General features: G+C 35.5%; 2 protein-coding genes across 2 annotated transcripts in view; one reads left to right on the plus strand and one right to left on the minus strand.

Moving 5' to 3' along the window:
- The first annotated feature begins 675 nt into the window (after positions 1-675).
- Positions 676-4,635, plus strand: LOC131359695 (uncharacterized). The gene is made up of 4 exons (XM_058399741.1): positions 676-802; positions 952-993; positions 1,275-1,435; positions 3,796-4,635. Exons 1-4 carry the CDS (start codon positions 728-730, stop codon positions 4,205-4,207), a joined length of 690 nt encoding a protein of 229 aa, XP_058255724.1. The 5' UTR covers positions 676-727; the 3' UTR covers positions 4,208-4,635.
- Positions 4,636-4,729: 94 nt separating this feature from the next.
- LOC131359908 (uncharacterized) overlaps positions 4,730-16,088 on the minus strand; it is a 28,587-nt gene continuing 17,228 nt past the window's right edge. Inside the window, exons 26-38 of the mRNA XM_058400055.1 lie at positions 14,516-14,713; positions 13,969-14,154; positions 13,665-13,830; positions 13,402-13,513; positions 13,205-13,298; positions 8,684-8,775; positions 8,365-8,465; positions 8,071-8,213; positions 7,239-7,430; positions 6,928-7,119; positions 6,361-6,526; positions 6,071-6,176; positions 4,730-5,702 (exon numbers count right to left, since the gene is read on the minus strand). Of these exons, the coding sequence (XP_058256038.1) occupies positions 5,603-5,702; positions 6,071-6,176; positions 6,361-6,526; positions 6,928-7,119; positions 7,239-7,430; positions 8,071-8,213; positions 8,365-8,465; positions 8,684-8,775; positions 13,205-13,298; positions 13,402-13,513; positions 13,665-13,830; positions 13,969-14,154; positions 14,516-14,713 (1,848 nt within the window). The 3' untranslated portion in view covers positions 4,730-5,602. The remainder of the gene's footprint in view (positions 5,703-6,070; positions 6,177-6,360; positions 6,527-6,927; positions 7,120-7,238; positions 7,431-8,070; positions 8,214-8,364; positions 8,466-8,683; positions 8,776-13,204; positions 13,299-13,401; positions 13,514-13,664; positions 13,831-13,968; positions 14,155-14,515; positions 14,714-16,088) is intronic.

The following is a 16,088-nucleotide window of genomic DNA, read 5'->3' on the forward strand; positions in this document are numbered from 1 at the left end:
TCTATCCAAAGTTTCTCCCAGAATCCCAGATGTACCTTGACCTAGGAGTTCACTTCTAATCTCTTTAGAAGTTCTTCTGAGCTCTTTATTTACCATTCGTATTATCTGTCTCTTCAATTTGTCATCAGTTGTCCTCTTGTCTGTCTATAATTTCCCTTCTAATATTTTGAGACAGCTCTCACCTTAGCTTTCTGTGGTCCATGTTCAATGTGATGCACACCATGATGTCAAATAGCACAGTGACTACCTTTCACCCTTTAAATTGGCAGACAGACTGATTACAAGTTTGAAGACACCTTTGATGCTAATTACAGGACATAGTTTTGTTTAACATGTCCCTATGGTCATCTTTCCTAGGAGTACCATCATTTTTGTACATTTTGTCATTTTGTTTGTTTTTTGAATGCTTCAGTTGAAGCTTTTAAAATTCAAAAGCAATACATTTTTATTTATTATTACTTTTTATTTATTATTACTTTTGTCAGTTTCAAGTTATTTCAGTGAATATTGTCTGTTCACCACAGGCTTACAAGAGACATTTGTGTTCCAGAGTGTGTTAGTACCTCTGACACTGGGTAATGTTGCAGACCACTTTGTAAAACTGAAACCAAAAGTAGATACTCTGAATTCCCCTGGGATGTCTGGGAAATGCCCGAACAATCCTCAGTAATCTGTCAGTTCATCCTACGAGCCGAAGGACCGTGAATATTTCTGAGCACCATCTAGCATGTGTAGGATCTGTGGACGTTGTTTTCAGGCAGTCTGTGCATGCTGCTGTCAGAAAAATGGCAGCAAGACAGAGGTGAGTGCTTATTTAAATGTAAATCAATTAGGAATGATAAGTTGTGACTAACACTATTTTACACGTGAACATGATGAATATATAAACCTATGTATGATCTATGTTAAATAATTATATATCAAGTCTAATGGCTCATTTTCTGATGCCAGATGCAGTTCATCTTTCGTCCAGTGAGAGTAATAGAGAAACCTGTAAGTAATAACTGAATGGAATGCTGACTCATTGTGTAGCAGTGACTGAGATGACTATCTATCTATCTATCTATCTATCTATCTATCTATCTATCTATCTATCTATCTATCTATCTATCTATCTATCTATCTATCTATCTATCTATCTATCTATCTATCTATCTATCTATCTATTTGTGTTATGTTAACCAAGCAGATAATATTGTTACAATGAGAATAAAAAATATTTATAAATATAAAGCTGAAAATACTTTATTCATGTGTTTTTCCTGTAAAACCAGGCAATGGCCAGTACCCCCAGTACAGTACCAGCAGATATTAAGGAGGGCGAGTCATTGAGAGGCACAAACATTGACAATATATCCTGCAATATAAACACAATAAGAAATGTGTCTATTCAAATTACCAATTTCACAGACAGGTACACCTTATCAAACCCAAGGTGAGTGAAAATGATTATATTCAATTTTACAACCAGAACAGTAATGATTTATATAAAAAATAATTATTCATCTATAGAATGGGTTAAAAATAAAAATGTGACATAAAATAAATTAAAAATGACTTTGTATAATTTCTCTATTTATCTTTGTTTGTTTGTTTGTTTGTTTGTTTTATGGACTACAGAACACATTCAGTCATTTATATGTTTTAGCAGTTTTTCATTTTAGCACTGAAATGAATCTTTCATGATATTGTTTTGATACATAGTAATCACATAATCATATTAAAAGAAAATATGAACAGGTTATGATTTTTCATGGTTTGCATGCCCTGCTGTTGAATCTCAGTTAATATTTTTTGCCTAAAACGATTAAATTAAATTAAATTAAATTAAATTAAATTAAATTAAATTAAATTAAATTAAATTAAATTAAATTAAATTAAATTAAATACTAATGTAATAAGTTAGAGTTTTGCTTGGCATTTCAGGGCCTTCATTTATAAACAGTTGTCTTACTATTCCACCATACCATCTCAGTGGGGTTCAGGTCTCACGTAGCCAGTCCTCCAGGAGGGCGTATGACTGTCAGTTAAAGCAACCAATCACAGTTCATCTTGTTTACCGTCATATTTAGGGGCGTGAAAATGTAAAATAGAAGTTTCTACAAAAACAGACCAGCCTGCCACTATAGATCATTCATTTAAGAAAGTTGTGTACATTTGCTTTACCTGACCTTCCATAATAGAGGTAAGACGGCACCAGTGGCAGCTGGTGCTAAAAATTTTTATTTTATTTTTATTTTTTTTGGGTTGGGCACAAGCAAATTTAAAATCATACTGTTAGTAATGCAGGACTGTAAATAGCCATTTATCAGGTGATTATGTATCATTACTGCTAAGATAGAATATTGAAAACGTTACTGTAAAAGTCAACTCAAAGCGTGCAATAAATGTACTTTGAGTTCAATGTACATTTATTATCAGTAATGAAGTAATGAAGGTAATCATTAAACACACACACACACACACACACACACACACACACACACACACTGGAAAGTTGCCTAATCACAGGCCTCCTTTCTTTCTGGCTTGCCAATTTCTCAATGACCTTCTGATTAGTCAGTCACCTCAGTCACCAGTCTCTTTTCCATTGACAGCATGGCCAGTGCATTCAATAAGAAGTAAAAAAGTACAGAGTGTAAGCTCGACCGCCATCACTTGACTGCTGCTGAATTAGCAAATTGGCTCGATCTGGTCCAAGCTCCTTGATTCTTTTCTTTTTTTTCATCCGAACGCCTTGTGAAAGGGTATTTTTGTAAAGATATAACCGAATTTTCTTTCATCTCGAGATCTTTCGCTTGCTTCCACATTAATCAGTACCTCTCCATTAACTGACAATCTGTTGAGACTCGTTGAAAATGGTCCAATCACATGAGGCAAAATATATAAAAACAATATTGATTCACTAACAACAAAAGTGGGCGGGTCCGGGGCACTGTGCCCCAAGGAAAATTTGAAACAAGCCAATCAGAGCTCAGCATCAAGTCACATGCTTTTCAAAACTTTACAGGCCTACATATACACTCGTTTATCCAGTGCCCTGTGCACACAAATGCACACACACACATGAACAACATACAGTTTTGATTTTTTTATTTTAAATAAATGATGATGACTTACAGTAGAAATAGAAGGACTAAATGATTTTGTTTCATTATTAAAATATATAATTATTGTTAACATGTTAAAGTAGCAGTCTTCACTGGCTAACTTTAAGGGGGCCGTTCCCCAGGACCCCCTACTGACTGGCTGCCACTAGATGGCACACAAATAATAAAAGGAAGGGAATCCATCCAAATGCAGGCAAAGGGTCGGCCAGGCTTAAAAAATAATCATCTTTCAATATGTGCCGTTGGTAAACAAGTTAAAATCTGGTGTTGATTCCACTAAGTGCAAAAGTCTTAGACGTCTTTTAAAGAGTCTATACTGTGAACGTCACATCATTTGGAAAATCCAGTGTTTAGCTGATCCTCATCAGCACTCATTATCACAGTTGTAAACATGGCGGCATCCTTCTACCATGAGTGAAGTTAAAGTGTCATGACCACTTTGCTTCCAGGTGGATTGTTAAAAAACATGGCACACGCTTCCCAGTAATCCTGTAGAATTCAACCAATCAGTTTGCCATATGCATCAGACTTCTATTACATTATAAGTATTTTTTTGCATTACTCTGTCATTGTTCATGGTTCTAAAATTAATTTGTGCTATTATGCTAGAACTTAAATATTGGAATTTAATCAACTGAGTTGATTTGATCAATTCTTATTACTTTCTTATATATTCTTATACTAGGACCTACACTAGCAGTGGATATTGTCTGAGTCCCCCTCAGCCTACAATCGCAAAAAAGACCACTGAAGCCTGCTCCTTTACCAAAACACAATTTGGAGTACGTGGTTGTGTTGGAGTCCTGGCATACCAAATCCTCAACGATGAACAGCACTTTGTCGGTGAACTTGCCATAATGTTCTCTGTGCCTTTTGACTACAGTCTGTATGAAAACTATTTAGGCCTGGGTATTTATGAAAAACAAGTTTCATGTAATTATGAACTGTTTTCTGAAATGTATTATAGAGAGGGTACATTCACCAGGGCCATGGCTACAGGGAGTGAAGTCAAGTACACTGGACAAGAAATTTGTGTGAAGGGAACAATGTCCCCTGTCGGCCATGCGATAATAAAGATTGAATTTCGAGATTTGTAATCACCAAAACTAAACAGACACAAGCAAAACCCTGCAGATTCAATATCAGGGGGTCAGTCAAGGATGATTGAATTGTAAAATGTTGACTATGAATAAACTAAATGATGGTATGTCTACGAACTAATAAACTCATACAAGTAACTCAGTAATTTTTCTATTTAAGAGCATGCATGTTTGCTGTCAGTGCATTTATTTCTATTTTATTGTATATTACATCACTCTCAGTGCAATGTATTTGTCAGTTGTCAAAATGTACTGCAAAAATGCAAAACAAAGCAGATTCAAGATCAGGGGGTCAGTCAAGGATGATTGAACTGTAAAAAGTTGAATATGAATAACCTAAATGATAATATGTCTATGAACTAATACACTACTACTAAGACAATACTACAACTACAGTCATTTCTCAATATATGAAAAACATAATAAATTATGACCAGAACTTCAACATGATTTTCATTTGTTTAAGTATTTATTACTATTGTAACTGCAAACACTGTACACAAGAACAACATAGCTATGAAAAATATTAATAGTTGTGTGTGGATATGTATGGGAGAATGCAAACATTCTGCAGCTCTTTAGATCATAATCAGAACTTTATTCATTCAAGAGATTCCAGGTTTAAATTTGAGATTCAAATTCTCCATTCTCAAACTTTTTCATTGTTTTAACTCAAAGGTTTAACTTGTAATTCCATATCTATAACCATGTTGGATCTAGACAGTTTAGTATATTACCTATGTTTAATACTGTGTGAAAGATTCGATCAGTAGCTGAGGAGTTACTTAAGTATTATATTAATGTTATTGTTTGAATAGTCCATGTGCATAAGACACTGTGATAGTAAGACAGTGTGTGAAAATTCTTTTACTAAAGTGAAAATGTCATTAATCTGACCATTTCAAGTCGTAGTTTGCTTGGCACAGAGTATTTAATAAATCATGATCATTAAGAAAAGAAGAAAAAAGGCAAAGAGATCATACAAGGAAAAGCTGAATTAAAAAATAACAAACTCAATACAGATGAACACAGATCCAGTAGCAGCAGGAATGTAAAGGACTATATTATCGTTCTGCATAAATATAGTGATGTTTTTCTATAGTACAGGAAGTTATATGGTGTTGTTGATGATTAAGTCATGTTGTAGATGAAGAGTGTGCCATTTTCTTTCTTTTTTTTCATTCTCTTTTCTTTTTTTCCACTACTACTTTCGATATCATTGCAGTTATTGAAGTTTTCTAGTTACAGACTTCATAAAGTAGAAAATTTTGATACTAAGAATTATTTGATTATTATGATTATTTCAAAATATAGCAGTTAATCCCATTAATCATCACTTAAAATACATAAACAACCTTTTAATAGCTGTCACATTAACTTTTCTTTATAATTTTAAACCAGAGGATAGCTGGCGTCTGTGGCAATACCACACTGGTTATGTTTGTTCCTCGACATCTTGATGTAGCCTTTGTCACCCCAGTCAAGACCCCAGCTATAAAGTAAATGTAAATTGAAGGAGGTATTGTTAATGAAGTCCACTGGCTTGTATCTTCAGTCATGTCACATAATTTAAAGCCATCTTAGTTATTTTAAATAGGAATTTGAAATGTATTAGCAATAAGTATAGCTTTTATAATTAATTCGTCTTTTACTGTAGATATTCAAATTTTGAAAATAGGGTTAGAACATACCATATACCATACCAATAAAGACCTTTTGATGATGATACCACATTATTAATAATAATAATAATAATAATAATAATAATAATAATAATCATCATCATCATCATCATCATCATTATTTTTGTATGGTACATTAGATGATATATATTAAACAGTTTTAAACATATATTTTCACCTGTTCTTGACCAGCCAGTAAGCTTTTTTTTGTTTCCTGCCATAACCAACAGCCAGGACACCATGATCCATCTCAGTGCTGCTACATTCTGGCTCATCGTAGATACCTTTAATCGGTTATGTAGTGGTCAATTATTCCAACATTATGAAATCAATTATTACATCTGTAAATTAACAGACCAAAGATAATGCCAAATAAAAGCAGACCAGTAAGATTCAGATTGTTCTGGTAGCATTAGCAAGTATGAGTTAGGAACAAAAGATTGGTTTATGGTTTTATGTAAGACTCACCAGATTTATAGAGCTGGAACGACAAATGGCCTGCATCTATGGCAACAGAAATGGGTCCAATGGTGGCCACGGCTTCCTGTAGAGCTTTTTCATCTTCACTCTTTATATGCACATAGCCAGTGCAGGTGGCTCCCACAGTGGCTGGATTAAACCTGCAATTATTATCCTGCAAAGGGAGAAGAAAAAGGGTCAGTGGGGGATATAGTAGTAGCTCAAGTGGTTAAGCCTCTGGGTTGTTCATTGCCTGCAACTGCTGAGCCCATGAGCAAGTGACGCCCTGCCACAAGGGTGCCACCTCAGGGCTGACCCTGTCCACTGGCCCCAGCCTGCGAAGCACAGATATGCAAAGAAAGAATCTTACTGTGCTGTAATGTACATGTGAGGAATTTAAAGCCTTCTTCTTCATGCCAAAGGTCCTCTAACTGCAAATTACTGTGCATAATAAAATAGTATTCTAGCTGGGTAAATGAATAAAAACAGAATGATTTAAGACAATTCACTAAATGTTTGATGTGCCCTTTAAGTCTAGCTGTTCATCCGATTAATGTGTTTTCATGTTCTGCTCACTATGGCCTCATAAGGATAGGACTCCTCTGTGTCAATTCCGTTGTTGTCTCTAATGTACTCAAAAGCATTGTTCATCAATCCTCCTTCACAACCAAAGTTCCCATGTGTCCAAGAGCAGTCCACCAACTGCTGCTCACTCAGTGACACCAGCTTCCCCGTCTTCCTTCGAGTCTGACCTTCCAGTGACCCTGTCTAAGAGAGGACAAAACAAAGATTTTTATCCACAGCACATCCTGCAAATAATCTAGTAGCAATTAAGGCACAACAGCAAGGGTAAAGAGCCATGTTGCATGTATCAAGACTGCCCTTACCGCACTGAAGGCCCAGCAGGAACCACAATTCTGCTGGTCTTTAACCTGAGTCACATATCCCTTTTTCCTCCAGTCCACAGTTTTTGGCAGAACAGCGCTCCCTCTGAGGAATGTAGTTGCATTGTGTCTCCTGGTCCTGTTGAAGGATTTCAGGCAGCCTTTAAATACAGAATTTCTGTACTCCTGGTTATCCTGTTAGAGAAAGAGTGAAACCTGTTCTAGTCTTGTTCATCAGTGAAGGGATGTTTTTCTGGTTCATACTATGTCAAATGTTAATTCATTAATTTATTAATTAATTTATTCATTCATTATTTACACCCCCCCACCTCTCTCTCTCTTCAGCATACTTTTTGTCACTTTTGGTCACTGTCTGCCAAAACAAAATTAAAGAAAGCATTTAGATGCCCTCAGAATTATTTAACAAATAAAAACACCTAAATGCTTTCTTTTAATTTTAGTTCAAAAAGAGAAGGGTTCAGTTTGCAGAATAGCAATTATTTTTTATTGAAGCGGTAATACTTTCTGGAGGAACTGTAAAAGTATTTATTACTTACTTAACAGATAAAGTTCAGTTCATTACAAAAACATTAATCTTCAAGTAAACCAGAATATTCAAGTACGGGGAGAAGAGTTCAATTGCGAAAATAGCAAAAAAAGTATAATTTTTTGCTTGTTGGTCAAAAATGGCATATTATTAACACATTTTGACAGTAGTAGAGTTTATGGAATAGAGTTTATGCTCTATTTTGCCTGCTAGTGGAATTACAGAGACTATTTTCAAATTACTTAATTGTCCAGATGATTAATTTATTTTCAAAAATGGATTTCTCACCATGTCTGCAAAATAATTCATGCCAAGTCTGTAGCTCTTAAGGTCCTGGTCAGCAAGCATGTTGTGTGCCAGGACCAGCTTACGATTTTCCAGCCAGATCTTCTTACGCTGAATCTCCTCCTCTGTAGACTTATAGATTTTACCTAGGAGGGACAAAAAAATCAACTGATCCTGACGAAACATATTGTACTTTGTTATTTTTGTCTTAATCGATTCTTTTAAGCATTGTGTGTCAATCCAGCAAGCAGATTTTTCAGGTTTGGCAGTTTGATTAGATGTAAAAAGATTTCTCACCAAAATTTAATTTCCAGTCATTGAACTCCAGGTCTTCCAGAGAGATGCTGTCTACACTGGCCTGAGCCACGAGAGTGGTGACGATAAGCAAAATTCTCATTCTGCGAATAATATTTTTTGTATAAGGATTTGATTTCTTTATTCCACGTCGTTTGTCACTGCTATTGCCAGTTCCCCACACTATGACTTACATCAGTTTCTCCTCAAATACCAGGAAAGGTCATTTTTAACCAGAGTGTTTTGCCCATTAGAAAAAAATGAAAAATGTACTCATCTAGTCTACATAAAATATGTATATCCAGGTGCATGTGGTACGTACCTCATTTTGTGCGTTTCTTGAATCTTGAATTGTTCTACAGATGGACTGTCATGGGTTTCTATATATAACTGTGTTGTGACTCTGATCAGCTGCTACTCACACACGTGACCGCAAAAAAAAGAGATGGAATTGCATAATTTTATCATGAAATGATTCTACTCTATGGTGAACATGAACCTTAGGGATCTACCCTTCTTTACTCATCATGTATCATTGAATGAGGTGAATAGTGTTAGAAAAAAAGAAGGTCAGGTTTAGACCAGCCATCATATTAGCAAATGGAAACTATACCATAAAAACCTGCAAACTCATTTTCTTCCTGTTTCATTTTCATTTAGAACCTCAATAGCTTTTTATAACTAACCTCAAAAACTAATCTAAGCCAACATGATTAAACAGTCCGGGTCCATAAATTATTTTTTTCTAGTTTTACATTCTTTAGGTTGATTCTTCAGGTTGGTTTTAGGTTCCAAGATGATTTAATACCCCTTGTTTGATTACTCATCACATCAGCATCATATTCATCCTATTCCAAAGTTTCTGATTGTCAGTAAACTTCCAGACTGTTTTGTTTCAGGGAGTTTTTCTTTTCCTCTTGTGCAAGTGGTATGTTGGACTGCTGTTGAAATCCCAGGACCACCAAGCTGCCACTGCTGGGTTCTTGAGCAAGACCCTTGACCTTTAAATGCTCAGTTGTATGAAAAATGAGATAAAATTAAATTTAATTAAATTTAATTTTATTTGTATAGAGCTTTTAATAATGGGCATTGTCTCAAAGCAGCTTTACAGAAATATATAAAAATATAGAATAAAAATGACAAAGTTTAAAATGAAATGTATATTTATCCCTAATGAGCAAGACTGAGGCATCTCTCAAAAGCTGTAAATGTAAATATCATTATTCAGCTACTAGTCACACCGGAGTTCATATTAAAATGTGCATCTTAAATGTATAATGTATACTACAATAATAATCTTCAATGATTTTATACTGTGTGCAATATATACTTTTAATTTAATCATTAGCTACTGAAAGCCTACCTTTTACCCCACTTTACACTCTAATTTTCGTATATTAATAGCACACACAACACAGACAATCTTATACACAATATACACATATTTTTTTTATTTCACAATTATTAAATTCTATTCCAGAAAATGAAGAAGAATGATGAAATAGGAAACCAAGCTCCTAGAAATGGATCTTTGACCAATATCCTTTACCCTCATTTGCTGTAAATCACAAGATCGATTCCCAAGAAAAGGAAAAAAACAAAAACATTTCACTAGGAAAAGCTGACATGGAAATACCAATTCAATAGACATCAGCAGTACTTTTTGCATAAATATATTAACACATTTTAACTCATTTTATGTTTTCTTTAACACCACAGTAGTGAGAGTGTGAGCATTGTATTACTTAAAAAATCAAGTCATGTAGTTTCTTTTTTCCACACACACATGAAAAAATTCATTTCTCGTTAATTGCACCAACAAGAAGAGCTGGGGGTTACCGATAGAGTGGAAGGCTAGGCGCAGGGCTCCAATAATGCCCGTAATAATGATAAACCAGTATAAACTGGTATAAACCAGTGTAAACTGGTATAAGCCAGTATAAATCAGTGTAAACCGGTATAAACTGGTATAAACCAGTGTAAACTGGTATGTGGGAACCTGTACTGGAAATAATTTTTATCTTGTGGATTACACCTGAATGAAAAGATTTTGGTCTCTCGTCTCTAGTCTCTGGTATTCCACTAGGGGGCAAAATAGATTAATAAACCTAGCTATCGACAAAATGTTAATAATGTGTAAATATTTACCAGAAAGAAGATAAATTGACTCCATGTAGTTTTCTACAATAGTTAAGCATAAATGTGAAATATATATCCTAAACCTTCACATTTTTTATTTGCTTACTATTTTACAAATTCTTTTGATTCTTTTCCACTTCAATATGCCAGGCTACATATACAAAAAAAATATTTTTATGGTTAGTTCACATAAGTGGGCATACATTTACAGCATTTGGCAGATGCCCTTATCAAGAGTGACATGCATACCTTTTATACAACTGAGGGTTAAGGACCTTACTCAGAGGCCTGGGACCTGGGATTTAAACTCACAACCTTCTGATCAGTAGCCCAACACCTTAACTGCTGAGCTATCACTTCTCTGACAAGGACAAAGAGGTTATTGAATTAAAATATGCACTAGAAAGACAGCCTTTTCACTTCTGCTCTTTGGGGACAATCAGAAAACAAGAATTAAACTTTTTTACAAATCCATCTCAAACAGCGTAACCAGGAATACATGGAGACTGTGTTTAAGGGCTGCCTGTGGATCCTTCAATAGGACCAAGAAACACAGTGCAGCTACATTACACCGACAGGCAGGAGGCGCTGTTCTGCCAGATACTTTGGACTGGAGGGAAAAGTGACTGATGTTAAAGACCAGCAGCAGTGTGGCTCTTGCTGGGCCTTCAGTGCAGTAAGGAGAAACAGGAAAACATGATTTATTGATTATACTGCAAATAATTTTCATTTATTACAATACAATTTCACATTCTAATATACCTGCCCTTCCTGGTATAAATTGGTGTAAGCTGGTATAAACCAGCACAAACTCATATAAACTGGTATAAACCAGTGTAAACCAGCACTAACCAGCATTAATTTTTTTGCAGCAGGGGTTTCGTGCGAGAGTGTGTGTGTGTGTGTGTGTGTTTGTGTGTCTGTGTGTGTGAGTTTGTGTGTCTGTGTGTGTGTGTTTGTGTGAGCACATGTATGCGAAAGAGTATAAACCAGTATAAACCTGTATAAACTGGTATAAACCAGTGTAAACCGGTATAAACCTGTATGAACTGGTATAAACCAATGTAAACTGGTATAAACCAGTGTAAACTGGTAACCAGTTATTGTACACACCTTTGTCTAGATTAACTGAGTGTGTTAAAGATATTAAAGATGAGTGTCATCTTTAATGGTGGTAGCTCAGCAGTTAAGGTGTTGGGCTATAAATATAAATTCTATTCTATATGGACTAATTTAGATGGGGCCCACATGAAACCCGCGGACAAACCCATCTAGGGCCCATGTTTCAAGCCCATATGGTGCCCACATGGGCCCCACCTTGCAATGTTGGCTGGAACCTAATCATAAGTTGATTTCCAAATAAAAAGGAAATACAAAAATATTTCACCAGGAAAAGCTGAAATAAAAATTAAAATTCAATAGACATCAGCAGTAATTTTTGCAGACATATGTTAAGACATTTTAATTCATTTTAATTTAAGAAAGGTAAATTATGTCGTTTTCAGATTTTTTGAGTGTGAGCATTGTTAAAAAACGTTAAAAAATTCTTAAAAAATCAAGTCATGTAGTCATGTTTTTTCCCACACATATGAAAATTAATTTCTTGTTAATTGCTTGCTCCATAAATGTGTAATCCCTCTAGTTCTTCCAAGGAACAAGAAACTCAACTCCTAGACTCTGCAATGCTTTTTTAAAAATCAAGCTTGGAAGTTTGGAGTAAGTTTTGTGAATGCACAGAACTAAAGTTTCATAATCTACACATGCAAATAACATGCAACGAGTTGAATCATTGACTTGGGCATTAGATTTCCATCCACCTTGATCTCTGATCATCAACTTTAAAGATGTGTTTTTAACCAACAATTCTGGCCAATCCTGCCAGTGACCAGTGCTGCAGAATACGGAAATGACTGCCACTGAAGAATTGTGTACAGTGACCTTATGATCTCTGAACAAGCTGACTCAAAAGAGGCAACAGATATTACATCAGAGTGATTTCCATTGAAATAAGTTCACAAGAAGCAGGCTTAATGCCTTGGCCTAAAATTCAGTAAAATTGACAAGCTGTGCAATACAGAATCGAAGGACTGTCTTTTCTGCAAGCTTTTGCTGATGCAAGTAATAACATTAAAACAGACTGAGGTCAAGTCATGGATCAGGACCAACCATGGAGATGCCATAGGGACATAACTATAATGTTTAAACTACATTTAATGACTTTCAATTCCTTGACTCGGGTAAAACTGAAGGTGTTACAGGTAAAGGAAGACTTTTGGCACCACGTGAGAAATTACCATTTATTAAACACACTCATACCATTTAAGAGTAAGACATGCATGCAATTTATTTAATTTAAGCCAAAATGGCCATTAAATACCATGGACAAAGAGATATAGTCAAAGAATTTTCAAGAAATCCGTAGATTATTTAGAAATGAATCAGAAAGGAAAAGGAAAGTTATTAAAAGCTATAAAAATGCGAAGCTCTTGGCCTTGGAGTAGTATTTCACCCACCTGCAGAAAAGCATAAATTATTCATATTTTTGCAGTTATTGTTAAGGTAGTAGATATGGACACTTAAGCTAGATTTTATATTTTATTTCAAAAACTCGATTAGATTTCATTGTCAGTTTTCAATTTTAATTCATTTAAAAATCCCTTATTAGCCACCTCATCACAGATAGTTATTGTACACACCTTTAAACCAGTGGGTAGACGGCATTTGTAGCAATGCCACACTGGTTAAACTTGTTCCTTGACATCCTGATATAGCCATTTTCACCCCAGTTTTCACTCCAGCTGTATATAAAAGTCAGTGAGGGATTAATGTGGGTAAATACTTGTATCTTATAACTTTATTTTCTTATATAATATTCTCATCACCTGTAGCTAAAGAAGTTACCTGTTCTTAACCAGCCAGAAGTCTTGCCATATCCAGTCTTCTGTACCATAACCAACAACCAGGACAGCATGATTCAGGTGAATGCTGCTGCACATTGGCTCATCATAGATACCTTTAATGAATCATTTAATATTCAATCAACAACATTATGCAATCAATTATGAACGTTTTTAATCAGTAAAGTACGGACAAATACTTACTGGTAACATGAGATGATACTGTTTTTTTTTTTTTATAAAAATGTTCATTTGAGTGAGACTCACCAGAATGATATAACTGGAAGGTACTCAAACTTGCGTCTATGGCAACAGAAATGGGTCCAACAGTGGCCACGGTACACTTTAGAGCATACTCATCTCCACTGGGTACATATACATAGCCAGTGCAAGTAGCTGCCACAGTGGCTGGATTAAATCTGCAGTATCCATCCTACAAAGAAAGAGAACCTTCAAACGTCATGTTACCTAGCTAGCTGGTTTAATAAATAACTACCTCATACAAATAGTACATTTTTCTACAAAAATGTACTATGCTAAAACTATTTATGTGTATTTTTGGCCTACTCACTATGGCTTCATAAGGGTAGGACTCCTCTGTGTCAATTCCATTGTTGGAAATAACGTACTCAAAGGCTTCATCTATCCAGCCTCCACTGCAACCATAGTTCTCCATTGAGCAGTCCACCAACTGTTGCTCACTCAGCGAAATCAGCTTTCCAGTTTGCCTAAATGTCTGACCTTCCAGTGCCCCTGTCTAAAAGAGGACAAAAGACCTATAGTGCTGCCACAAAGGCACTATCCATGCAGCCAAACTGGCAACTAACATTCCCAAACGTTAATAAGCAGACTACCAGGTCTGATCCTCCAGCGCCCCTGTCACGACCTGAGAGAGGATTGATGCAAGGAGAATACATAACAAGCAACTGTCTTGTTAGAGGCAGGATCAATTTAAGAGACGGCAAAAGGAGATGAAGGAAGTGTTGAGGAGCAACATGGGACTATTTTCTCTAAATGGCAGTGGAAGGGCAGGTATATTAGAATGTGAAATTGTATTGTAATAAATGAAAATTATTTGCAGTATAATCAATAAATCATGTTTTCCTCTTTCTTCTTACCGCACTGAAGGCCCAGCAAGAGCCACACTGCTGCTGGTCTTTAACCTCAGTCACATAGCCCTCTTCCCTCCAGTCCACAGTATCTGGCAGAACAGCTCCTCCTGCCTGTCGGTGTAATGTAGCTGCACTGTGTTTCTTGGTCCTATTAAAGGATCCCCGGCAGCCCTTAAACACAGTCTGTCTGTATTCTTGATTACTCTGTTTGAGATGGATTTGTAAAAAAAAAAAGTTTAATTCTTGTTTTCTGATTGTTCCAAAAGAGCAGACATGAAAAGGATGTCTTTTTGGTGCATTTTTTAATTCAATAACCTCTTTGTCCTTGTCACGGAAGTGGTAGCTCAGTGGTTAAGGTGTTGGGCTACTGATCAGGAGGTTGTTTAAATCACAGGTCCACCAAGCTGCCTCTGAGTAAGGCCCTTAACCCTCGTTTGTATAAAAAGTATCTCACTCTTGATTAGGGTGTCTACCAAATGCTTTAAATTTATACCCAGTTATGTGAACTTCCCATTAAAATAATTACTTTTGTATATGTAGTTCAGAAGATTGAAGTGGAATGGAATCAAAATAATTTGTAAAATAGTAAGCAAATAAAAAATAAAAATAAAAAGTGTAAAAGTTTATATATGTATATGTTTTCACACCCAATGATGTAAAAACCCACTCATTGTTTTGGAAATCGAAATGGAGTCAATTTATTTTCTTGCTAGTAAATATTTACACATTGTTCACATTTTGTCAAAAGAGTTTATTAATCTATTTTGCCCCCTAGTGGAATACCAGAGACTACCTCATTTCCTCATACCACATACACTACCAGTCAAAAGTTTGGACACATCTTCTAATTCCATGGTCTTTCCTGATGTTTATTTCTTTCTACATTGTAAAACAATGCTGAAGGCGGCCGAAATACACAATAACCTCGTTTGAACAGTTGATATTGAGATATGTCTGCTACTGATGCTCTGTAAAGCCTTCATAACGCCTCTAATCTGAGGTGCTGTTAATTGGTGATTTCTGAGGCTGGTCACTCTAAATGAACTTCTCCTCTGCAGCAGAGGTAAGTTTTGGTCTTGCTTTACTGGGATGGTCTTCATGTGAGCCAGTTTCATCATGGTGCTTGATGGGTTTTGCAAATGCACTTGACAATACTGTTCTTGCAAGAACTATTCCAGAACACCTGACCTTCGTGTCTTAAAATAACAACTGACTGTTTTTTGTTGTCATTACATATGGATCACTTAAGTCCATGTGTGTTATTTCATAGTTTTGAAATCTCCAGTATTGTTCAAGAATGTAGAAAAGAAATCCCTAAACAAAAAACATTTAATTAAAAGGTGTGTCCAAACGTTTGACTGGTAGTGTACATATGGTGGGTCATATGAGAACCTACTGTACGTTGTTTATAGATTCACAGATCTATCTATCTATCTATCTATCTATCTATCTATCTATCTATCTATCTATCTATCTATCTATCTATCTATCTATCTATCTATCTCTCTCTCTCTCTCTCTCTCTCTCTCTCTCTCTCTCTCTCTATATATATATATATATATATATATATATATATATG

The sequence above is a fragment of the Hemibagrus wyckioides genome, linkage group LG09 (genome assembly GCF_019097595.1).
Source record: "Hemibagrus wyckioides isolate EC202008001 linkage group LG09, SWU_Hwy_1.0, whole genome shotgun sequence".
Classification (NCBI taxonomy): Eukaryota; Metazoa; Chordata; class Actinopteri; order Siluriformes; family Bagridae; genus Hemibagrus; species Hemibagrus wyckioides.